Source organism: Rousettus aegyptiacus, unplaced genomic scaffold (genome assembly GCF_014176215.1).
Source record: "Rousettus aegyptiacus isolate mRouAeg1 unplaced genomic scaffold, mRouAeg1.p scaffold_m13_p_8, whole genome shotgun sequence".
Taxonomy (NCBI): Eukaryota; Metazoa; Chordata; class Mammalia; order Chiroptera; family Pteropodidae; genus Rousettus; species Rousettus aegyptiacus.
The window spans coordinates 21,105,160-21,132,639 of record NW_023416311.1 but is presented as its reverse complement, the minus strand read 5'-3'; the positions used below and the strand labels follow the sequence as shown (position 1 = coordinate 21,132,639).

The following is a 27,480-nucleotide window of genomic DNA, read 5'->3' as shown; positions in this document are numbered from 1 at the left end:
CATAAAACTAAGTTACAGCCAGTGGAATGCAAGAAGGCCTACTTGGAAACTCTAGGAAATGTCCTAACAAAGTCAAAATGCTCCTTCTTATGTACTCACCCTATCCTCAACCTGCCACTTAGGACACAGACGATATGACTGGAACTCCAACTTGGACCATTGAGGCGATGAAGCCAAAAGTTGAAGGAGTCTAAACGCTAGATGACTGCAGAGTTTCCAAACCAGGCTTGGTCTACTTTTTATATATAATAGTCACTATTGTGTCTAAAGCCATTGTTATTTTGGATCTTTATTTTTTTGCAAAGACGTCTAATCTAAATTAATAAATGATCCAATATCCAACTTCTACTTTTTGCCATTAATTGCCATATTTTTTTAAACACTTTGTTAAAAATTTTAATTAGTTTCAAGTATATAGTACATTGGTTAGATATCTATATAGTAAAATGATCCCCCCAGTTGCTCCCTCCCTCCCCTGACCCTCCACCTAGCCTATATTAACGCGAATTGCATTCCCTATGCCGTGCTCCCCATCCCCATGACCATCTATCAGCTACTAATTTGTATTTCTTTAACCCTTCGGCCCATTCTCCCAGCCCCCTAAACCCCATTCCCCCTGTCCGTCACCAAACTGTCCTATATTTGTGAATCTGTTTTTGATTAGTTCGTTTTTATTCCTTAAATTCTGCTTATAAGTGAAATCATATAGTGTTTATCATTCTCTGACTTAAATACATTCTAGGTTCATCAAAGCAGTATCTTTTTCCATCCCCTTCCTTTTCATATGGAGGGGTCTTGTTTTCTTATCCTTTCAGTCACTCTATCTTTTGGTTAGAGCACTTAATTCTTTTCCATTTAAGGTATTTATTCATAGGAATTTAGTTGTTAACATTCTTTATTCCAGTTATTGATAAATGTTTTTTTCTTCTTAAAGAAGTCCTTCCAACATTTCCCATAATTCTGGCTTGGTGGTGATAAATTCCTTTATTTTTGTCTGGGAAGCTCTTGATTTGTCCATCAACTCTAAATGACAGCTTTGCTGGATAAATTATTCTTGGTTGTATATCCTGGGTCTTCATCCTGTTGAATATTTTTTGCCCAAGCCCTTCTGTCCTGCATAGTTTCTTTTAAGAAATCAGCTGCCAGTCTTATGGGTGTTCCCTTATGGATAACTATCTGTTTTTCTCTTGCTGCTTTTAATATTCTTTCTTTTTATTTAACCTTTCACATTTTAATTATGATGTGTCTTGGTGTGGGCTTCTCTGGATCCCTGATTTTTGGAATTCTTTGAGCTTCCTGGGGTTTTATGTCCATTTCCTTTACCAGGTTAGGAAAGCCTTCCATCACTATTTCTTCAAATAGCTGATCAACATCTTGATTTTCTTCACTTATCCCGATCAGACAAATATTTGGAGCCTTAATACTATCCCATATCTCCTTAAATTATTTTTATAGTCTTGGCATCTTTTTTCTTGCCATTCTGTTTAAGTGTCCTGATTAGCTTTCCTGTCCTGTAGATAGGGTATGTGATCCTCTTCTTTATTCACTTTGTTTATTCCTTTGCTTATTCCATTTAATATACTTCTCATCTCAGATCATGTGTTTTCCATTTCAGACTGGTTCCCTTTTATAATTTCCATTTCCATTTTTATCTTTGTTGGCATTCTCTACATTTCCCAAAAGTTCATTAAGCATCTTTATAACTAGTGTTTTGAACTCTGCATCTGTTAGAATTCTTGACTCCATTATATCTGGATCTCTGTTCTGTTCTGTTCTATGGTCTGCTTCTTTGTGTTCCCATTTGGGCTGCCTTTCTGTGTCTGTTTCTATGTACTAAGCAAATCTCCTAAGTCTCCCGGTCTTATTAGTGTGGATTTGTGAAGTAGGTGTCCAGTGGCACAGTCCTGAAAGGGGTTCAGCTGCAGGCCAAATTTAGCCCAAGCCTCTGCCCCTCCAGGGCCACCTGTTAAGATTCAGCAAGCAATCCACAGATGCTGTGCTTATAGTTGCCTCAAAAGACCACATCAGAAACTGAGGCCAGCTGCCTCCACCAGTGTGAGTCTCAGCAAGGAGCACCTAACTCGCTGAAGATACACCTGATGTGTCTTGGATGGAGACCGAGTTGGGGTAGGCAGGGTTTCAGGGAATTCTCTTAGCGTAGCGACCTTTGTTATCCCGTTTGATGATGTTATGGCTATGGCAGCACTGTGTGCACACACTGTGAGGAGGAGGGCTCAACAGGGAACAATGGATAACGCCGGCACTTCTGTACAGTTAGTCTCTCCTTGGCCCTCACTCCAACACTGTCTCCCTGTAAGTCCCTGGTGCTCCCTGCACGCGGCTGAATCGGCACTGGTGCTCAGAGCAAGCACATCCATCTCACCGCGAAATCCACTCGCAGTCGTGGTTCCTTTAAGAGGCATCTGCCACTGCCACTGCCACTGCCACAGCCTCCATCTCACTCAGCCGCTCAAAACTGGGCAGCTCCACATCCTTGCCCCATCCTACCATCTGCCATTGCAGGGTGCTTTCTTAGATTTCTCTGTAGTTGTATGGCTTGTTCATCTAGATTCCAGGTGATTTTTCCTTGTTGCTGCTCCTTGTTTCCATCACAACTTGGATTTAGTTGCCAGAAAGATGAATAGAGCCTCTATCAAATACGCCATTTTTTTCTCTCTCCCTCAATTGCCATATTCTTCAAGAAGAGTACCAATTGTGGTTTATTAACTTACAGTCTTGTTCTGCTTCTCATTCTTCACTGGCATATTTTGAAATACAATTTTTCATCTATTTTCCTTTTGCAACCTGTTTTGCTGTCTATTCCTTGTTTATTCAATTACCCTTCTCCAGCTAAGAGACGTCAACTAATCTCTTCAATTTGACCTATGAAAACAGCACAGTGGTTTCCACAACTCCAAAAGCATTCTTCTTAGGTAGAATTTGATTAACAACTAGATTTATAAAGATTGGTTTATTGCCTTCACAAAGGATAAGTAACCTAAAGTAAGCAGGCTTGTTCTTTGATAATTTTTTAGAAAAAGAGTAATATTTATAAAATTATTCTGGGATATTTTAATCTGAGCTAGTGGAGCACAGGTAATCCTAATTTACATACTATTAATTTTACATGCTGTTGAAGTGATCATAATTTTCACGAACATAGCCTGTCTTTATCTAAACTTGCTCATAATATTCTTGTTATTCTTAAATTTCAGAAAATTTTCAAATGGATATTTTGTTATCTATCTCTGTTAATCCTGTAAGATAAAAAAAAATTAATTTCCAAAATAAACTTCATTTTGAAAACCAAAAATTAATATTCTAAATTTAATAAATTAACTATTCTTTGTATCTCCTCAAAAGTATCTCAATTTCTAAATAATTTTTGCATTATTTTTACCTATTTAATCTTTCTTTACTACAGAGTTGATTTCTAGTTTTTTTCTGTTTACTAGAAGCTTTAGAGTCAGTTATCATGTTCTTATTCTCTTATACTTAGCACTATTATATTTTTCATTCTAACCTACGTGTTTAATAGTTGTGTATCTTTTTTTCTGCTCTAAGAGTAGATAACATCTCCGAATTTTATTGTGATTCTGTTTAAGTATTAATATAACACTTATTCTGTTTAAGTGTTAATATTACACTGTTTTGCTCCTCTGGCTTTGGTCTGTTGACCTAATAAACTTGTTTACTGATCCTAGGTTACTTTTTTATTTCACTCATCCTTGAATATACTTTGGTGAATTTTTTGTTATTGTTATGGATGATTTTTATTTATTTCAGGTAATTTTATAGTATTTTAATGAGTTTAAGATCAGAAACAACTCTGTACACTCTAGTAACTTCCTGAGTATTCCCAGATAGAGATGACCGAAATTCCACAAAAATTCCAAAGTTTGTGAGAAAAGATCAATGTAAGTAACTTCAAACTTTACTTCTATCTCCTACTCAAAATATTTGAGGAGCAGGCCTTAGCAGTACATATCATTCACTGATCAGGAAGATCCTCTTCCATATTCAATCACTTGCAGCATTCTGTTGGAGCACATCTATTTACATTAAGTATTTTTCTTAAAATGTACCCCCCCCCACCTTTCTATACAAACATTTCTTGAAAGATAAAGGCAAAAACAGATTTTTAAATTCCTCGATTTTTTTCTACTCTCTATTAGTTTGGAAGAATTAGATCAGTGAGTTCTATATTATTTTTTTGGAGCCATTATTCAAGACTATGGCTTGGTTTAATATGAAGTTGAACAGAATGGCTGAATAATTTACAAGACAGAACATGGTATTCAAAACATCAAAGTTATAAGGCTAGTCATTGGGAAAACTAACACTACCATTAGACTTGAAATGATTACCTAAAAATATCAAAGATAAATAGTATATCTAAAATTCTAAGTCTACAGCCACGCTACCCTGAACGAGCTTGTTCCCATCTGATCTCAGAAGCTATGCAGAGTTGGGTCTGGTTATTATTTGGATGGGAGACCGCCTAGGAAGACCAGGTACTATAAGCATAAAAAATAAAATAAATAAAATAAAATAAATAAATAAGGGATTGTGAGCTGACAAGGTCCTTGCAATCTATGAGGTCAATCAAGGGTTGCCTTGCCTAAAATCATTAGTTAAATAATTAATTAAAATAAAATTCTATAGTTGTACCTACCTGCAGAACTAAAGCTAAATTATCGGCCAGTCAAAGCAATCTGTTTTCATCCCTTTTCCCACTGATTAAATATTTTGTTTTTATTTTCAGTTTTAAAATGCCTGGTTTATATACACTAATCTTTAAAGGAAAACTCCCTAGACCACACCAGAATGAAAGTATGTTTTCTTCTATGAAATTCTCTCACAGAAGAATCACCTGTATGCTCACAGGTCATTACTCTACATCTATTATTTTTCTGTAACTAGAACTGACCACAATGGCAAGAAATGCCAACCTGACTGAAAATAAATGGAAATTCCTAAGCAAAGCAAAAGAAAGCTTAACTCTCATAGTTAACAAGGCAGGTAGAACTGTGAAGGCCTTCCTTGCCTTCCTTATCGCTGTCTACAACTGCATGTATTCCTGAACTACCTAGTAACATTTTCAAACCTTCAAGGCTGCCTAAATATTATCAGTATTTTAGTACTAAATAATACTAAAATAAGTATTAAATTACTTAATTTAAACAATTTGCCTAGAATGAAAATATTTATAGGAAGGCAAAAGGACACAAGATGATCAACTCTGGGCTATGAATTCCTCAGGGTCATGACTGTCAACTAACATGGAATATTTATAACTTGGTACTTACTTATGGAATAATTTTATATGTTTCTGCCTTATTCACCAATTAGCTCTTGAGAGCAAGGACTCAGTCTTAAAAGAGGCAACACAGTCTAGATTAGACCTGCCTCAGTCAAAATAGCTCTGCTCTTATCAATTTTATATTGGAATTCTGGACAAGACTTTGTTTCAAAAAGGAGTTCAAATGTTATTGTTTTACTTTGTTTTTAAGTTAAAAAAAATACTCATACCCCACTAAAATTAAAAAGACTGACAATACCAAGTGTTGGCAAAGATTATGAAGCAAAATGAACACATTCATGTAAAGTATCACCATACATGAATGATACAGCCATACATGAATGATACAGCCATACGTGAATGATACAGACAATTTGGAAAACAGGAAGTACCTGTTAAATATATAAATAGATACAGATATACATAACATCTTATGATCCAATAATTCTACTCACTGGTATATACCCAAGAGAAATTAATACTTATGTCCACCAAAAGCAATGTACAAAATTATTCTTAACAACTTTACCCATAATATCTCCAAACTGGAAACATCAAATGTCCATCAATGAATACATTATATTAAGTTTTAAAAAATGCAGTAGTGAAAAAGAAGGAGCTACTACTATTTACAATATTATAGGTGAATCTCATATTAAATGAAAACAGCCAGACACAAAATAATAAATAGAAATAATTGCATTTATATGAAAACAAGAAAGACTGATTGTGAACTTTATATCCAACCTCTACCACAGCAGTGATAGAGGTTAGAATATGCTTACTTCTGGGTTGAGGAAAATATTGACTATGAAGGAACATAAAAGAGTGCTGATAATTTTCTATATTTTGATATGGATGGTGATTACACAAATGTATACAGATGTAAACATTCATCAAATTGTACACTGAATATGAGCATTTACTATATATGTTATATCTTAATTTTTAAAAACTCATCTGGTGGCAAGAGTCTTAGAATAAGCATTGGAAGTTCTAGTCATGGTTCTTCCATGTGTGATTCTTGACAAAGCATAGAACATCACTGGGTGTCCATTCCATATACTAAATTCTAAAGTCTCTTTCCCTTCTAAAATCCAATAATTTGAAATTTCTGTGTTTCCTCAGCCTTCATGTTTGCCTTAAACATAGTAAGTATATATGCAAAATGAACTCCTGATTTCCACTAAAACTTAACTTGAGCATATCTCTTTAATCCTGGAAGGTCTAACAGGATTATTTTAAATTAACAGAAAAAACTAGCTTCAGAATCTCTAGGTCAACATACAAGCACATGAAGTGAAATGCTTACCTAAGAATACAGGTGATTAGAAATTAGTTATGGTCTAGTATCTGGGAAAAAAACAAACTGTAATGACTAGCTAGAGCTGCAATTTTTTGAATCAATAAAAATAACCTAGAGCCACTGGAGTGAGGATACCTAATAATTTGTAATCAATAACCGAAAGCTAGGTACAAAAAGATAGCTGTTCTGTTCAAACTATCTACATGATGAGTCAATATTTACTGTACAAGTTCTATACACTGGGAAAAAAATCAAGAAGACATTCTTTAGAAGGGGCAAGCAGGATATATAATGGAAATATATTACCTTTTCTTTTCTTTTTTCTTTCTTTTGTTTTAAATCAGGGGTATAAGTTACTTTTTTAAAATTTATTTATTTAAATTAGTTTCAAGTATACAGTACATTGGTTAGACATCTATAATGTTCATAAAATGATCCCCCAAATTGTTGCCTCCCTCCCCTGGCCTTCCACTTAGCCATCATATTAATGCTAACTATATTCCCTCTTCCATGCTCCTGGAAAAAATAAAAAATAAAATTATTATAACCAACTTCTCTTAATGAGGAAATGATACCAGAATTTTAATAGTAGTCTCCATTTTTATATCCTCATTCTAGATATATCTAAGTCATCAAGTCAAGTTGTCAGATCAAGTCAGAGCACCCTAGTCATCACTTCATGAGAAAGGGAAAGGGGGGGAATGCAAAGGTTTTAGAAGTATTTGAACCTACGGAACTTCTTGTATGGATTATGGATTGTTTCCAAATTTCTGAGATTCCCTAGCCTGTTGTAAGAATCATAAGATGTATCCAGCAGATGACAAAAGCAGCGCTATATATAAAAAAATGCTATGGAAAAAAAGGACAAACCCACTGAGAGCAAGGCATGGATTCTAGATCTGGCCTTGCCATCTAAATTTGAGTAAATCATCTTGACCTTTTTGACTCAGTCTTCTTACCGCTAAAATGAAGAGTCTGGGTTAGGTAATTTTATCTTTATTCTCCTCTATCACTAAAAATTCCTAAATGTTTGGAATTCATTGCTTCTCACCAAAATAGATGCTCTTCCTCATGTTAGCTTTAATCTCCACAAAAGCCAACTATCCTCACTAACAAAAATATCTAGAAATTAGAAATCAGAGCCACTGAAATTCAATGATGGGCATTAAAGCCCAAGGTCTGTGAAAAAGGCCTTTCACTGTTATAAATTGGGTTTGCCTCCATTAAATAAATTAAAATAACCACAATTCATAAATAAACAAATTAATTAAATAAATAAAAGAATTTATAATGAACTGGCTAGAGAATTTTTTAAAAACTCACTGATGAAGTTATATATTTTCAAGAAAAAATCTATAGTTTATATATGTGTATATATGTGCATATGTATGTACATATATACACATAAATAAACTTATACATATACATACATACACACACACATCATTATTAGCTAAATATAGGGTGAATATAAAAAACATAACATCTACTCACTTTGACAGAGATACTCCCCCAGCTTTCCCAATCAACTCTTCATGGTGTAATACTGAGTGGTTCCATGGAATATGGAGGAACTTTAAGAGTGTTCTCATCCACCGTTCAGGATGTAAGACAAGTTGCTCATAGTGAACTAACATGCATTTTTTATAGCCAACCTCCATACACTGGTTATACATGGTCTCTATGGCACGATTCCACTTGGTCAAACAGTCCCTATAGCTGTTCAGGTCAAAACCAGCTATAGTAACTTTTCGAGAGATCATTGAATGTACTGATGCTCGGCCATCTCGGACCATCAAGAGAAATTTGGCATTGGGAAATAACCTAGCAAGGTAAGTTAAGGATTTCAGGGCAAAAGGGTCTTTATTACATAAATAAGGGGCTAATTCCCCATGCTTAACGATGATTTCTAGTAAGAAAGCTTGCATGGCAGAATCTAGCACTTCATCAGTGACACCAGCCTCATCCAAGCGTATTTTCTCTTTACTAGACCGTGACCACATCTGTTTCAGGGCCAGGATTCGGGGAATGACCCTGGTTTCCTCTCCACAGCGAATATCTGGATGTGCGTCTAACATGGCCCTCATGAGTGTGGTTCCACTCCGAGGCACACCTCCAATAAAAATTAAAGGCATATCCTTGTGATAGGCAAAGGTTTTGTTGGCTTTGATATCCAGGCCAGTTCGCACAGTGGTCTTTGTGCTCTCCAATTTGAAGGGCTGGCTACGTTCCTCAATTTGGTGATGGCATTCCATGGCATGTTGGCCCAAGTAAAATACAGTCACAGAACTAATCACCAGACATGCCAATAGTAAATTCTGCTTCAGTTTTCCAACCATCTTGATGTGGTTACCTTTTTATTAAACAGATATTTTGCTCAAAATAATTTCCAGAAAATGTTCAGGCCATGGAGATTTTACTTCAGAAAGATGATGAACATCTAATAGGAAAAAGAAAAAGTTATTTTATCATCACATTCAGATGCTTTACAAATCAGTCATCAGTTACCACTAACATTTTAGCTAGAAAAAATATGAAGCACTCTTAGAAAACAAATATGCACAAATGCAAACAAAAATAAATCAACACTTCCAATCAGAAACAGCTTTTAATATAACAATTCTGAAGTTATGCAAGAAATGGTAAATTAAATAAAACTATTTCTATTAGTGAGTCAAGCAAATATTTAGTATGTCCAAGTATATTTGGAGTCTAACCCATGGCTCATCTCTGGTATTCAGATGTGCTTTATCCCCAAGAAGTCATTCTCTCCACATTCTACTATAAAAAGAAATTAGAGAATAAATATAAAACTTCTAAATCTTTAACACATATTCAGTTATTTCATCCCGCAAATTATTTATTTAGGTACTACAGGCCAGGTACTTGAGATCTGCTGAGGATAAACTTTGAAAAGGACAGCAGTGATGCTCTAAGGTAACAAAGTCTCATGGACAGACAGATATGCAATGACCATAAAATGCAATCAGAGCCTTAGTAGAAATAAGCATAGGGTACAATGGAAGTATAATGAAAAGAAACAAATAGGTCTAACTCAGGAAGCTATAAAAAGCCTTATAAAAAAAAATAAGAGAAATGGGTAATCTAAGCAATAGGAACTTGTGTGCAAAAGCATAATGGCATAACAAAGCACAGCATAATTAGGTAACTAGAAGTAGTTCAGGAGAGATGGTATAAGGGATGCAAATAAAATTGTACGTGTGTGTCTAGGATCCTGCCTTAAGAAGGACAGATAAGATCTGAATACACAGAGTATTCTGAACTGAAGATACACTATGAGCACAGATGTAGACATGTATGTATATATATATATAAATTATACTATGAAACTGCTAGTTTAACCAGAACAAGGATACATCTCATGAAGCAGACAGCAATCGGATTACATCTAGACTCAAAAAATTTACTCTGAATCCTTAGGGGGCAAGTGTGATAGTTTGGGCAAACACCAGTCCAGATATTGCTGTGCAGGTATTTTTTGGATATGATTAACAAATCAACAGACTTTGAGTAAAACAGATTACCATCCATAATACAGGTAGGCCTTATCCAACCACTGAAATCCATAAAAGACAGTTTTCCTGAAGGAAAAGGAATGCTCCTAAAGACTATAACACAGAAACCCTGCCTGAGTATCCAGCCTGCTGCCCTACAGAATTCAGAATCAAGGCTAACATCAACTCTTACCTGCAAGACTGTTCTATGAATTTTAGAATTGCCAGCACCAGAACCACATGAACTAATTCCTTAAAAACTCTCTTTCCTATATTGAAAATAAACACACACACACACACACACACACACACACACACACACACACACACACCCTAATAGTAAGTACACACCTAAGGAAATGACCAAAGGAATACATTCTGAAAGGCAGGATGTCTAGCTATGGACTAGTGAGAAGGTAAGCAATTCTCCCCAAAAACCAATTATAAAGTGGGATTAAATTAACAAACCAACCCTTTCAGCCCTCTGGAAATCCACCAAAGGAATACGACAACCTGAGAAGCATTTATGTTTGAAAAACTGCTAAATGCTGAGTAAGAACAGTGAGAGTCTCTGGCATTCTTGCCTGAGACTATTCCTAATTCACCATCTACCTGCTCAGCAGAGAGAAAGGTTCTGCAGGGCAGAGCAAGGCAAGACAAACTATGAAGACTGGTGGCTTTTGACTAAAGGGAGCTCACTCAATTTAGAGTAATAAATAACACATATTCCCAGCTGTGCTGTCAGTGTTAAGTGATGTTCCAGGTGTCAGGTAAGCAAGGAGCGTGAACAGCTCTAGTAGGCTGAGGTTGTAGTCATGGTGGACAACCTGAAGCTGCACATAGACAAAGAGAAGACATGAAAGAACTGAGTGGAAAGTATATGTCGGGACACTTGAAAATGGACTGAACTTCAAATGTGCTCATCTACCCACATATAGATCCACAGTCAGAGGACAAGTCTTACTGGCTCAAGATGTTTAAGTATAACTACTGACCTCAACTACACAAATGGGGGGAAACCCCTAGAAAGCCATGCTTAAAAATAAAAACAATTGTGTGTGTGTATGTGTGTTTATCTGAGCAGCTACATCAACATACATTTATATGAAATGTGCACACAAAGCGAATTTTCAGAGACAGAAAGCAGAGGGTGGAAGCAGGAATTTAATGGCAAGCAGGCATGAGGGGAATTTTTGCAGTAATGAAAATTTTCTAAACCTGGACTTCAGTGATAGTTACAAAACTGTAACGTCTATTAAAAAAAAAGCAGTGAATTGTACTCTAACAGTGGGTAAGTTTTATGGTATAAAAGTTACACCTCAATACAGCTGTTATTTTTTTAAAGAATACATTCCTAGAAAAACATTTTACTAGTCTCATTAGAATACACCAACCAAGATCTGGGTTCTGTTTTCTAACATAGTCACTCCTTTAGTCACATATCTGAACACATATTACTGTGCCAGGCACTGTATGATAAAGCTGCAACAAAGAACCACAAAGTGAGAATAGGTTAAGATTAAAAGATTTACTTAACAGACTACAAAAAAAGTATTAATTAAGAACATTGGTAACAATATAGCCTTGAATTATCTATGCAGAAAACTGTATCCATGATATAGAAGACACACTTAAGATGTTGTTATATCAATATTTATCTTTAAAAAGAGAAGAAAACAATGATGAGAAAAAAAGTAATATTGAAAATGGAGACTCGAGATTCAACCCTAAAATGGCGATATTTTACTCGAAAAAACTAAAACTATTTTACAAAAGAAGAAACATCCTTGAACTGGAAAAAATACACTAGTCTATAGTCTAATACAACTTCTCAAGCAAAACAAATGACAGCAATCTCAATCTGGACATATCCTAGTAATTTCATATTTCAAACATCCTTTGATCTCAAATGTGAGGAAACTAGTTCTGCAGGCTTCCAAACAGAAAAAATAAAATAAGGAACAAAGGAACAAATAACAAGCTGGTATTAGACGCCTCTACAACATTAAATGCTTATCCTCTGGTTTCCTCGTAGCTCCCTTTCTTATCTTTCAAATTTGCTATAGTGAACATGTGTTACTTTTTTAAGTGGGGGAAAAATATTATTTTTAAAATAATAGGAATAGCTTTTCTTTAAAAGTGACATCTAGGTATAGATGAGAAGACTGAGTAGGAAATAGGTAAAGACTAAAGAGAGGAGCACTCTAAGCAAATGCAAAAGCAAAAGCCCTGCAACAGGAAGGCATTTTAAAACTTTTAAACCATTTCCTCTTTATCTCAAGAATACTCACCAGCAGGGCTTGCAGTTGCAGCATTTACCTCGAGATAACTCTTGGATTATAGCCCTAACCTTGCCCCCAAAGTTTGTCAGAAAATATCTTACTTTTATTATTTTCCCATTGCTCTAGTATGTTGATAGTCGTTAGAAACAAATGGCATCATTCTATTTATAGCATTTTGTTTTTAGTGGTAGTATTTCCATTTAAAAAATATAGTAATTTTCGATTGCTGAAAATGTCATCTTCTAGAAAATGTAGCATTCCTATGCATGATGTTAAATGAACACTGGCAGCAAACTGCTCTTTTTTTTCTAAGTAGGAAATGGGTTAAGGATCACAGCAAGGCAGTGAGCAAGAGGGAAAGTGGTTGAGCAATGAAACTAGAAAGATGGTCAGGGATACGATCATAAGTCTTGTGGGCTCGGTTAGGGATATAAAATTTATGGAAGATGCAATCGGATGCGGGTGATTTAAAAATTTTAATCAAAGAGTCATTTAATTCTATTTAGATTTATACAATCTCACTCTGGCCAAAATCATCTTGAATAAGAAGTGTTGGAGGACTCAATTCCCAATTTCAAAACTTATTACGAAGCTACAAGAGTGAAGAGAGTGTAGTTCTGGGATAAAAACAAGCATACAGGTGAACAGAGTAGGTAAGATGGCTAAGTAGGTAAACATTGTGTTTGTTTCCTCTCATGACTATATCAAAATTACAACTAAACTACATTGAAAATCACCTGAAGTCTAGGAGAACATAAGTCCTACAACTAAGGACACAAAGAAGGGGGCACTTTGAGACTGGTTCAAGGAGCAGAGACATGATCCCACACCTGCATGTAGTGGTTGAAAACTGGAAGGAATATTTCGGCTGTGGAAGTCCCTCCCAGAGGAGCAAGGGGTCCCAACCCAATGCTGGGGTTCCATGACAGGGAAGAGAAGTCTACACAAAATATGGATGTGAAAATCGGCAGACTGTAACTGGGTGGGGCAGAGGGCTGCAGAGGTCCCAGGCACTGTCCCCAAAATTCCTCTTGAAGAACTCATGCAAGGACTTACTCATTGACAGACTCACTCACTCTGGTGCTGGGACAGAGGCTCAAAGGGTGCCAGGGATATATAGGGAGGAACTGAATTGTATGACTTAGTGTGACAGCTGGAGGGGCCACTTTCCCCCAGAGAGAAATGCTGGTGGAGGCCACTGTTCATTTGTTGGGCCCTTCCCAACCAAGTAGGCAGACACAGGTGGCTGCTAATCTGAGTCTCCATCAATCTGGCTAATACTGGTCACCCCACCCTGGGATTCCCTAAGACCACCCAACTCTCAGGCCCACCCAAGCTAACCTTCCACTGGAGTTTCCATACAAATGGCCTGTCTTGATCATGCTGCAGTTTCTAAAAATCTCTCAAAAGTTAAAAAAAAAAAAAGCAGCATCTGGCCTCAGCAAGCCCTGTACCTCTTGCTGAGCAGCTCCATGACTCTCAAGGCACCTCCAAGCCCAGCATGGTTGGTAGCCATGTACGAATTACTTGGTGACTCATGCCAGGTGTCCCTGGGCAGGGCACAGGCTGTGGCTGAACCTGACCTATGACAGGGCCCCTCGAGAAGGCCCTGGGCTGGCACTCCCAGGGCTGACTTTAGACTAAGAGAGAGGACAACCCAGGGCCACAGCCTAGGACAACACACCCAAATGGAAGACTGAGCAGGCACCAAAGCCCTACTAAAGTGAATCCTGCCCCATAGAGTCAGCCCCTGCACAACAGCTCCTCCACTGTAGTCACCAGCCATTCCTCACAATCAGCCTGAGGGTTAATCCCTCCCAATGACATGCAAACAGCAACCAAGGCTCAACTACAACAGGAAGGCACACACAATCCCTACAAGGGACAATCTGGAGCACCCAGCTCTGGTAATCAGGGAGACTGTACCACTGGGCTCCATAGAACACCTATTACATAAGGTCACTCTGAAGATTTGAAAACATAGCAGCCATATCTAATACACAGAAACAAACAAAGGGAGGCAACCTAAATGGGGAGACAAAGAAATATGTCCCAAATGAAAGAACAGCACAAAGCTCCAGAAAAAGAACTCAACAAATGGAAACCAGAAATCTACCAGATATAGAGTTCAAAACACTGGTTGTAAGGATGTCCAATGAACTTTAGGGGAGAGCAGAGGAATTCAGTGAGAACTTTAAAAAAGAATCAGAAAACATAAAAATAGAAATAGAAAACAAAAAAGAAGAATGCAATGACTGAAATGAAGAATATATTACAGGGACTCAACAGTAGATTAAATAAAGCAGAGGACTGAATAAGCGATTTGTGAGACAAGGTAGCAGAAAACACCCAATCAGAACAGCAAAAAAAAAAAAAAAAAAAAAGAATTAAAAAAAAAAAGAAGGAGAGTTTAAAAGGCCTCTGGAACATAAGAGTAACAACATTCACATCACAGAAATACTAGAAGTAGAGAGTAAGAAACTGAAACCCATTTGAAGAATAATAGAAAACTTCCCTACTCTGGCAAAAATACAAACAAGCCCAGGATGCGCATGCGCAGAATCCCACACAAGATGAACCCAAAGAGGCCCACATCAAGACACATCATAATTAAATGCCAAAGGTTACAAAGAGAAACTCTTTAAAGCTGCAAGAGATTAATCAGCTGGGAAAAAAAAATGCGTAGGTGATACAGGCTTTGTTCATCCCTCTTGCGACCAAATCAAAGTTGTGACAGAAACATGGAGCGTACAGCAAGCAAAGTAGCCTGGGATCTAGATGAACATAAGCACTACAACTAGGGAGATAAATAATTACCGACCTGCAACGGTAGAAGATAGGACGGGGTGAAGACGTGACATTGCCTGGTCCAGAGCCGCTGAGTGAGACAGAGGCTGCAGCAGCAGTAGCCAGCAATTACAGACACCTCTTAAAGGGGCTGTGCAAGCAGACTTTTGTGGGGATATACCTGCTCACTCTGAGCATCAGTGCCAGGTCAGCTCTACTGGGGGGCACCAGGGACTTAAAGAGAGACACTGAGTTGTCAGAGCAAGGGCCAGAGGCAAGGATCTCTCCTGGGCAGAAGTGCTGGCAGTATCCATGGTACCTGAGGGGCCCTCCTCCTTCCCAGTGTGCAGGCACAGAGCTGCCATAGCTGAGACATCACCAAACTGGTTATCAGAGGCCACTCTACCCAGGAGTCCCTGAAACTCCGCCTCCCCCGACTCACAGCCCCACCCAAACCACATCTGGTTATGCCCTCGGTGAGGCCAGTGCTCCTTGCTTAGCAGAGACTTGGCCTGCAGCTGAACCCCTCTCAGGACTGTGCCACTGGACACCTACTACACAAAGTCATGCTAATAAGGCCAGGAGACTTAGAAGCTTTGCTTAGTACATAGAAACAGACACAGAAGGCAGCAAAAATGGGAGGACAGCAAAGCAGAAACCATATGAGAACAGAACAGAGATCCAGGAATAATGAAGTCAAGCAATCCAACAGATGCAGAGTTCAAAACACTGGTTATAAAGATGCTCAATGAACTTAGAGGAAATGTAGATGAACTCAGTGAGAACTTTAACAAAGAGATTAAAAACATAAAAATGGAACTGGAAATTATAAAAGGAAACCAGTCAGAAATGAAGAACATATTATCTGAGATGAAGAAAATATTAGAAGGAACAAACAGAGAGAATAAAGAAGAAGACTGAACCACCAATATAGAGGATGGGGAAGCCAAGGTCACCCAATCAAAACAGCAAGAAAAAAGAAACCAAGAATATAATAATAATTCAAGGAGTCTTTAGGACAAAATTAAGTGTAAAAACATCTGTTTCATAGGGGTACCAGGAAAAAAAAAAAACAAAAACAAAAAAAACAAGACATTGAAAAGCTATTTGAAGAAACAATGATGGAAAACTTCCCTAACCTTGTAGAGGAAACAAACAAGACCCCAGAAAGCTCAGAGAGTCCTAAAAACCAGGAACCCAAAGAGGCCCACACTAAGACACATCATAATTAAAATGCCAAAGTTTAAATACAAAGAGCGAATCTTAAAAGCAGCAAGAGAAAAGCAGGGAGCATCCATAAGACTGGCAGCTGATTGCTCAAAAGAAATTGTGCAGGACAGAAGGCCTTGGCACAAAATATTCTACATGATGAAAACCCAGGAACTACAACCAAGAATACTTTATCCAGAAAAGCTATCATTTAGAGTTAAAGGACAGATAAGGAGCTTCCCAGACAAAAATGAGCTAAAAGAATTTGTCTTCAACAAGCCAGTATTATAGAAAATGTTGGAGGAACTTCTTTAAGAAAAAAACATGTATCAAAAACAGGAATAAAGAATAGTGATAACTACATTTCTATCCACAAGGACCTCAAATGGAAAAGAATTAAGTGCTCCAATCAAAAGATAGGGTGGCTGAATAAATAAGAAAACAAGACCCCTACATATGTTTCTAGAAGAGACTCATTTCAGATTAAAAGAGACACACAGACTAAAAGGAAGGAAATGGAAAAAGATATTGCCTTGATGAACCTAGAGGATATTGAGCTGAATCAAATGGGTTAGATAAAGACAAAGATCACATGATTTCACTTACATGTGGAATCTAAAGAACAAAATCGATAACAGTAACAACAAAAGTGGACATAAACTCATAGATACAAAGAATATTTAAAGGGATATAGATGGGGTTGGAGGGATAAAAAAGGCAAAGGGATTAAGAGGTACAAACAGATAGATGCACAATAAACATGGAGATGTAGAGTGTAGCATGGGGAAGTTGGTTAATAATGTAATAAATATGTAAGGGGGAAGAAGGGTACTAGATTTAGTGGGGTGATCACTTTTGGAGTTATGTGGATTTCTGATCACTATGCTATACAACTGAAACTTGTATATTATTGTATGCCAACTATAATTGAAAAAACTCATTGAATTACACAATGTAAGTACAAGCAATTTATTGTCTATTATATTTAAATAAAGATGAAAAAAATCTAAAATAATTATAATAATTAAAAAATCAAAGGACAGTAAAGAACTTCTCAGACAAGAAAAAGTTAAAGGAGTTCATCACTACCAACCCAGTGTTACAATAAATGTTAAAAAGACTTCTTCTTTAAGAAGAAGGAAAAAGATAAAAGATAAAAAATATATATAATAAGATGGCAATAAGTACATATCTATCAACAATTACTTAAGATATAAATGGATTAAATGCTCCAATCAAAAGACAAGGTAGCTGAATGATTAAGAAAACAAGACCCTTAAATATGCTGACTGCAAGAGAGCCACTTCGTATCAAAAGACACACAGACTAAAAGCAAAGAGATGGAAAACAATATTTCATGAAAATAGACACAAAAAGTTGAAACAGACTTTAAAACATGAGACAAAGAGGGACCCAATAATCCCACCTCTCAATATTTATCTGAACAAATTCAAAACACTACTTTAAAGGAATATGTGAGTCCATATGATCACTGCAGCATTATTTACAATAGTCAAGATATGGAGGCAACCTGGATGTTCATCAATGGATGAAGGATAAAGAAGCGGTGGTACATATATACAATGAAATATTATTTAGCCATAAAAAAGAATAACATCTTGCCACCTGCAACAACATAGATGGACCTAGAAAGTATTGTGCTAAGGGGAGTGAGTCAGGCAGAGAAAAACAAATGCCATGTGATTTCACTTACATGTGGAATCTAAAGATTAAAATAAACAGAAACAAACTCATAGATACAGGGAATATTTTGAGAGCTGACTGATGGGAGGGACATGGAGAAAGTGGGTTAAAAAGAGGAGGAGATTAAGAAGTACAAATTGGTAGCTATAAAATAGTCATGGGGATGAAAAGTACACAAAGAATATAGTTGATAATATTGTAATAATTGTATAGTGTTGAATCGGTACTAGATTTATCAGGGTGATCACTTCATAAGTTATATAAATGTCTAATCACTACGTTGTACATGTGAAACTAATATAATATTGTATGCCAACTGTCATTGAAAAATAAAAAAATTATCAAAAAAAAAAAAAGAGAGAGAGAGAAATAAGTAAGACATTTACCTAAAAACAGAGAGGGAAATAGGAATGACATAAGTTTTCCTTCCCCAGATGAGCTGAAGAAATGTTCACTAATATGAGAGGCCTGGATTTCAGAATAAGGGAATCAGGCCCACAAAGCTAAGGCAGCATTTAACCATGTATGCCAAAGCAACAACAACAACAACAACAACAATAATGCATAATAAGAAAATCAAGTAGTACTTCTGAGAGATAATATTTATTACAATTTTTGTTTCTGTTTTTCTTTTGTTTTTGTTTCTTTTGTTTTGAAGAAGTCCAAATGAAGAATTTTTTATATAATTAACTAAGGTTGTTACCTTCATATTTTATAGACTCTCATAAGATTCGGTTCCTGACAGAATGACAGGAGTTAAGTTTTGCCAGTTTCATAAATTCAAGTAGCGGAAATAACATTGCTTTTATAAATTAAGGTTGTTAATACAATTCTAAAGTAAGAATACCTGTTCTGAATTTCAGATTTCTATCAGAACTAGAGGAATAGAGGGCTTTTGAATGAGAAAGTAAAAAGATATTCCAATTTGGCACTATTTCATTAAACTAAAAGCTGTGTAAATGCAGAAGAAGAATATACTACACAGAAAGGGCCTATGTTGATGCACTAAAATTCAAGAAACATATTAATACTATTACATGAGAGAAAAAAAGTGAGATGAACTAAATAAATAAAAATGAGAGAGAAGTGATAACTGGCACCACAGAAATACAAAGAATTATAAGGACATACTACAACTAAATTTCAACAAATTGGACATCCTGGAAGAAACGAATACATTCCAAGAAATATATAATCTTCCAAGGCTAAATCTGGAAAAAACTGAAAATATGAAGAGACTGATAACTTCTAACAAAATCAAATCAGTAATCAAAAAACTACCAGCGAGCAAAAGGCCTGAACCAGATGGCTTCACAGATGAACTTTACCAAACATTCCAAAAAGAATGAACACCTATCCTTCTCAAACTATTCCAAAAATTGAAGAGAGAAGGCTCTGAAACTCATTTTACAAGGCTGGCATTACCCTGATACCAAAACCTGACAAAGACACTACAAAAAAAGAAAATTGTAAGCCAGTATCCACGATGAACACAGATGCAAAATTCCTCAATAATATAATAGCAAACTGAATTCAGCAACACATTTAAAAGATGATATACTATGATCAAGTAGGATTTATTCCTGGAATGCATGGTTGGTTCTATATTCACAAATCAATTAATGTGATACGGCACAAAAACAAAATGAGGGATAAAAATCATATGGTCATATCGATAGGTGCAGAAAAAGCATTTGACAAAATCCAGCACCCATTTATGATAAAAACTCTCGGCTAAGTGAAAACAGAGGGAACATACCTCAACATAATAAAGACCATATATGACAAACTCATAACTAACATCATACACAACAGTATGAAAAAAAGCTTTCTCCTTAACATCAGAAACAAAAAAAGGATGTCCACTTTCACCTCTTTTATTCAACACAGTATCACAAGTCCCAGCTGCAGCAGACAAGAAAAACATTAAAAGGCATCCAAATTGGAAAGGAAGAAGTAAAATTGTCATTATTTGCAGATGGCATAATACCAAGAACACTAAAGAGTCCACCAAAAATTGCTGGAACTAGTAAATAAATTCAATAAAGTCACAGGATATAAAATTAATATTCAGAAGTCAGATGAATTTTTATATACCAATAATGAACTGTCAGAATGAGAAATTAAGAAAACAACATCATTTACAATTGTATCAAGGAATAAGTTAAAACAAAACGTAAAAGATCTGTACTCAGAAAATTATAAGACACTGAAGAAAAAAATGAAGACAATACAAATAAATGAAAGTATATAACCTGCCCATGGACAGGAAGAATTAACATTGTTAAAATGTCCATACTACCCAAAGCATTTTATAGATTCAATGCAATTCCTATCAAAATACTAATGGCGTTTTTCACAGAACTAGAGTAAATGATCCTAAAATTTATATGTAACCCTGAAACACTCCCCAAACAGCCAAAGCAATATTGAGAAAGAACAAAGTTGGAGGTATTGCACTATCTGATATCAAACTGTTCTTCAAGGTTATAGTAATCAAAACAGCATTGGTATTGGCATAAAAACAGACACAATAGATCGGTGGTATAGAATAGAGAGCCCAGAAATAAACCCACGCCTATATAGCCAATTAACTTATGATAAAGGAGGCAAGAATATACAATAGGGTAAAGACAGTCTATTCAAATAGTGGTGTTGGGAAAACTGGACAGATACACACACACAAAAAAAAAAAACCCGGACCACCTTCTTACATTAGATATAAGAACAGACTCGAAATGGATTAAATACTTAAATACAGGACCCCAAACCATAAAACTCCTAGAAAACATGGGCAGGAAACTCTTTAGTATTGCTCTTAGTCACATTTTTCTTGATATATCTTCTCAGGCAAGGGAAACAAAATAAAAAATAAATGAATAGGACTACATCAAACTAAAATGTTTTTGCATGGCAAAGGAAACTATCAACAAAACAAAAAGGTGACCTACTGAATGGGAGAAGAAATCTGCCAGATATATCTGATAAGGGGTTAATATCCAAAATTTATAAAGAATTCACACAACACCCCCCAAAAAAATCCAATTAAAAAATGGACAGACATTTCTCCAAAGAGGATGTACATATTAAAAGATGCCCAATGTCATGAATTATCAGAGAAATAAAAATTTAAACTACAATGAGCAATCACCTCACACCCATCAGAATGGCTGTCATCAATAAATCAACAAACAACTAGTGTTGGCGAGGATGTGGAGAAAAGGGAATATTGGTGCACCGTTGGTGGGACTACAAATTGGTGCAACCACTATGGAAAACAGTATGGAGTTTACTTAAAAAATTAAAAATACAACTTCCTTATGACTCAGCAATTCCACTTCTTGGGATTTATCTAAAGAAATCTAAAATACTAATTTGAAGATATGTGCATCCCTGTGTTCGCTGCACCAATACAAGTAGTAGCCAAGATGTGGAAGCAACCTAAGCGCCCACCCATGGATAAATGGATAAGGAAGATGTGGCACATATATACAATGGAATATTACTTGGCTATACAAAAGAATGAAATCCTACCATTTGCAACATCATGGACGGACCTAGAGAGTATTACACTAAGTGAAATAAGTCTGACAAAGAAAGACAAATACCATATGATTTCACATATATGTGGAATCTAAAGAATAAAATAAATGAACAAACAAAACAAGAATAGACTCATAGATATGGAAAAAAAAACTGATGGCTGCCAGATGGGAGTGGGGAATTGGGAGGCTGGTTGAAAAAAGTTAAGGGAATCAGAAATACAACTGATAGTTACAAATAGTCACAGGGATGTAAAGTGCAACATAGGGAATATAGTCAATAATGTAATAACTACTATGGTGCCAGGTGGGTACTAGACTAATCGGGGATCACTTCTTAAATTATATAAAATGTCCAACCACTATGCTGTACATTTGAAACTATTATAAAATAATACTGAATGACAACTGTAGTTGAAAAAATAAAATTAAAAAATAATATTTTAAATGAAAGATAAATTAAGACATCCCTAGTTAACAAAACTGAGAAAATTCATCACTGGAAGAGATGTTGTACAAGAAACAAAGGGAGTCCTTAAGAGATGAAATGAAAGGACATGGTCAGTATACAAAATCCACATAAAGAAATAAACAGCACCAATAAAGATAACTACATAGATAAAAACAACATTTTTGTTTGTAACTCTTTTGTTTCTATCTGAATTAAAAGACAATTGTATTAAGCAATAATTTTAAACTGTCAATGGACTTTTAACATAAAATACATAATTTGATTTACAAAAAGAAAGGGAAAATAACAGAATTCTATTAAAATAAAATTTCTGCATAATATTGAAATTAAGCTGGCATTAATCTGAAGTAAATTATTTTAAAATATTAATTGTAATCACCAGGAAAATAAAGAAAAATCGTGATAAAAGAAAGAAGCTAATTAAAATATATACTAGGAAACATCTATTACAAAAGAAGGCAATAATTGAGGAATAAACAAAAAAAATATATAGAAAAGAAATGGCAAAATGGCAAATGCAAATCCTAATGTACTGGTAATTATATTAAATATAAATGGGTTAAACACTCAAGAGGCAAGAACAACCATGAAAATATGAGTGAACTGTTAAGCAGCTAGCCAAGAAAGTTGGTCAGCTTCCAAAAACATGAATTCAAGATGTTTTACACTATTTACCAAACTGATTAATTCAACCAATTTTTATTCAGTTTCTAAAATACACTAAGTACTGGGCATGGTTGTGACTAAAAGATAAAGCATTGTGATATTGTGATATAATAAAAATTACAGAATGTATATTAGGTCTTCATTCCTGATGTACAGACCTCCTGTAACCCTTGGGATTTCTTGATAGGGATGGGAGAGTGTCTTGTTATAAATAAGCCCCTTCAAATGGTATCTTGGAGGAAGGGGGCTGGTTGGCAAAGAAACCAACCCCTAACCTCAGAGAAGGACAAAGGGGCTATAGATTACTAGTGGTCAATGATTTAATCAATTAGGTCTGTGTAACAAAGCTTCTATAAAAACCCTAACTGAGGGTTTGGAGTGCTTCCAGGATGGTGAACAAATTTAGATGCTGGGAGGGTGGCATGCCCGGAGAAGGCCTGGAAGTTCCATGCCTTGCCCTCTGCATCTCTTCCATGTGGCTGTTACTGAGTTATAGTCTTTATAATAAATGGATAATGATAAGTAAAGAGCTTTTCCGAGTTCTGTGAGCCTGAGTTCCTTGATCTGAGGGGTCTGTACTCACTCTAGGTAGTTAATGTCATAATTGAGTTAAATTGTAGGACACCCAGTTGGTGTTTGCAGAGTTTGAGAACTGCTTAATTTGAGGGGGAAATCCACACATTTGGTGTCAGAACTGTTGTGTGTAGTATAGAAGAAACAGTAGTTTACCTTAAGAAAAATGGACCCATGAGAAATAAATAAATAAAATATAAGTACTTTAATAGATACATGTACTTTAATAAGGTACACATACAAAGTACCAGGAAAGTAAGCAACTAACCATGCCAACAAAAGTGACATTTACTCTGATTTTTAAATGATGAGTTAAATATTATAATTCCTTAGGGTTCTACCACTCCCTCTTTGCATTTTCAACCAAGCTCTCAGCCATAGCTGCATATTACCATCACATAGGAAGCATTTTTTAAATGACAAGGTCTGGCCTGACACCAAACCAACTGATGCAAAATCTCTGCCGATGCCTTGATCCCCTCATCCTTACTCTTTAAAAAATCTCCCAAGGTGGTTCTAAAGTAATGTCTGGGTTAAAAATGACTGACTCTCACTTTGTTCAGGCAAAACATGGCCTGGGCCTCAGCCAATCTTTTGACAATGAGTAGAGAAAGAAAAGAATTTAGGGTAGAAACAATAGGATCTATGATGGACTTAATGTCAGGAGAGAAGATTCTAAGGTTTCCAGGGTGAAGACCTAAAAACAGGAGTGTTTGTATATATGCTTGAGGGGGCTATGACTGAGGGACGGGAAAGGAAAAGATAACCAAGCTTGAAGTACCAAGTATCCAACTGTATTTATCCAATAGGCAGATGAAAATAAGGAACACCTAAAGTTCAAGAAAAATGGGGACTGGATACACATCTTTGAAAACCATAAATATAAAGGTGCTATTTGAAGCCATGAAAGGAAGTGTAATTAGACAAGGAAATTAGAGTGAATAGAGAAAAGAACCAAAAGTAAAACCCTAAGGAATAGCACATTAATCCAGGGGAAAAAAGAGCGAAGTACCAGGGAAGGTTTTTTTATTTGTTTTGGATGGTAAAAACCTGAGGGTGTATGCAAAGCTGAGAAAAGTTAGAATACAAAAGGAGATCAGAGATGTTAACCTCAGAAATGAGGACCGCTGTTCCTCTGAAAAAAGACCACCAGAAATCAGAGAGAAACAGGAATAGAGAAAAATGACAGACCCTTAAGAGTTCAGGGCTAATGCCCAATTTCTTTTGTGAAGTTGGAGGCAAAATAAACAATGGAGAAAAGTTGAGTAGGGCAGAAGGGTAAATATCTATAAACAGCCATTTAGATTTTAGTGCATAAGAGGAACTAGAGGGTAAGTCAAAGCACATGAGAGTAAATTTGGAATCCAGAAGTTTAGAACAGTAACAGTTCAGTTACATGATTTTCTCCAGCCTGCTCTGGAGATCCCAGGAGCAGAAAGCCAACTGTTTGATTCATCCAGGCTTGGAGACCATCATAAAGAATGTGGCAAGAATAGCTTGAGGCCAATAACATTGCTTTTATTATTTTAAAATGGACTGTAGCTATTTCCTCTGATAGCCAGAAAGTGTGGGTGTTGAAGTGGAGGGAGGGGGGATGGTGATTACTCTTAGAGGATGTCAGAACTGTCCCTCCTAAGCATTTTTGATCCCTTCAGTTGATTCTAAGAAATCCAAACTTGATTCTACCAGACTCCTAAAGGATGAAAATTCACTGCAGGACTGGACTATCCAACTGAGAGATAAACACATTAAACACTTCTTACATACAATGCTGATAGTAGGTTCGGGCTCTTCCCCTTAAAAAAAAAAAAGGTTCAGTAAACGTGGATGGGGAGAGGGGGAAAAGGGGGTAATTAAATTGTAAAGCTCACTAAGGCTCCTTTACAAAGCCAATTAACATAAAACAATATAAAACAATACATACAAAAAATATGGTAAAACATAAAATACATAACGCAAAGATTTATTCAGTCTTCTATATAAATGCAGTGAATAACTGACAATCTAATCTCTTTATCACACTTGGAGTTTACCAATTCGTCCTGCCATTTTACGCACCACTTTGGATACCAGACCTTATCTGGAAAGTCTAAAAGACTAACGTGTGAACATCCACCACGTGCCAGGCCTACTGTGTGCCACACTACTGGCAAGGCACTTTACATGTTAAAGACGAATTCAGATGTCGAAACTATAGGTCTGGCATACAGGAGAGTATTAAAGTGTCTGAAGGGTTAAGTGTACAAGAAAGGAAGAAGTGTTAGCGACTATGGGTGGCTAAAGCGAGGGGAGAAGAGGTGAGCAGAAAAGGAAGGTAAATGGGCAAGCCTGGGGACAAATGGGCAAGACTCAGGGGACGTGAGGATGGGAGGGTGAAATGTAGAGTACACAGTATAAGAGGCAGCGATGGTGGTGAGCCTGCGGAAGCGAAACCTAGGTAGAGGTGAGGACAAAAATCCGATCCCCGAGGGTTGGGGTTTACTCCCCGGAAGGCGCCCGAAAAGACTGCAGGGGCTCGGACTCGGCGTCAGCGCTGCGAAAAAGAAAAGAGGCGGGGAAGGAGCGGGAGGCCGACCCTAGCGAAGCCAGAGACCCGGAAACGCTGACGAGCGGAGAAGTGGGGGTGCACGCAGCAGCCGACCAAGCCACAACGTGGAGCTCTGCGCTTGGGGGGCGGGGCTGGACTACTGCCCCGGGGCAGACCGGGAGAAATGCCAGCAGGAGGCGACGTGGGACCAAGGGATGCCAGGACGGAGCCCGCCGGGGCTCGGAGCCAGGTGGACGGCGGCGGACGGACAGCGGAGTCGGCTGGTGTTCCAAGCCGAGCCGCGGCAAGCGCGGCTCCCCTCTTACCTGGGATGAGTGAGGAGCTGCCGCGCCGCCTCCCCAGCATCCTGGGCTCAGCCGCCTCTCCCACCGCCCTAGCGGGGGCCCATTCTGCCCGTCCTGGGAGCCCGCCCTCACCGCCAGGCGCCAGCAGCTGCCAGCCCAGCCTGGCCACGCGGAGCAGCGCCGATGTGACCCAAGCTCGCAGCCGCCTCAGCAGCGACTCGCGCTGTCGCCGAGTCAGCGCCCGCCGCCAGCTTCCCAAGCGGGCGGAGAATCACACGCGTACGGCGATTGGCTGCCTGGCGCCGGGCCGGGAGATGTGTCGGTCTCTCTGATTCGTGGGTTCCACGGGCTACATCGAGGGAGGCGGGTTTGGAATTGCGCCCTGTTCCGCAGGCGCTGAGGGGCGGGGGTCGGTCAGACGTCAGGGCCGAGCGTGTCCCCCCGCGTCCCTGTGTTTGCGCGCTCTTTGCTGGGACTCCCGGGGCGCCACCTGCCTAGGTTGGTTGTTACTCGAGCAACCGTGTGCCTAGACCGGCTGCAGAGCAGCCATGAGCAGGTTGCAGTCCCCGCGCAGCGCGAACCCTTCACGTGGGTTGCCTTCATCCATGAAACCCTGGGAAAGGGCAAGAAAAAGGGCTTTTCAAGGAACATTCCTACCACCACCCACCCCGCCCTCGCGCGCTTGTCCACTACTTCAAGTACCAATCTCTGTGCACGCTACTGGAGGAGGAGCTTTTATCTAAATGGAAATAACTCACAAATGCAAATATCAAAGTCACAGAATATTCCATTGCACACAAAAGTGTGAATAAATTCTGCCCCTACTACAGGGGAGGAGGACTGATACCTGAAAGAGAAGTGAAAACTGGGAAAGAAAAGGGCAAAGAGGGAAGGGAGCTCATGGGGAGAGAGCTGAAATTCCACAACTAAAATCAATTTCACGTTTACAATTACTTCTGTGAAAACGAATAAAGGAAACCTCATTTATAATGAAGTTGGGAAGCCTCGAAGGGGGCGAGCTCAGACACAAACCACTCACTGCACCTCGCAGACTCCAAGAGGAAGCTAAGGGGGTCCCACGAGGAAGATGCTACTTTACTACTCCAGCAAAAGGAAGATTTTCTTCTTACTCAGCAACAACGAAGCCAATGAGCAGCTATCACCACCCTGAACTCTTGCTGTCCTTCAGTAGACTTCCTATTATTCCCGAATAAGCCTATATTGCTGGTAAAATAAAAATTTTATTTTTAAGGTTGGTACTCCCTATGTTGTGGCAGCCAGCCCCGGAAA

At 37.6% G+C, this 27,480-nt stretch overlaps 1 protein-coding gene across 3 annotated transcripts in view; it reads right to left on the bottom strand.

The window, feature by feature from the left end:
* Positions 1-26,417, bottom strand: part of TPST1 (tyrosylprotein sulfotransferase 1) — a 107,457-nt gene extending 81,040 nt beyond the window's left edge. For 2 of the 3 annotated variants that reach the window (XM_016138530.2, XM_016138528.2), the window contains exons 1-2: positions 26,212-26,417; positions 8,103-9,048 (exon numbers count right to left, since the gene is read on the bottom strand). In XM_016138530.2, the coding sequence (XP_015994016.2) occupies positions 8,103-8,947 (845 nt within the window). In that variant the 5' untranslated portion in view covers positions 8,948-9,048; positions 26,212-26,417. The remainder of the gene's footprint in view (positions 1-8,102; positions 9,049-26,211) is intronic. The other variant, XM_016138531.2, reaches the window with a different exon arrangement.
* Positions 26,418-27,480: the final 1,063 nt, after the last annotated feature.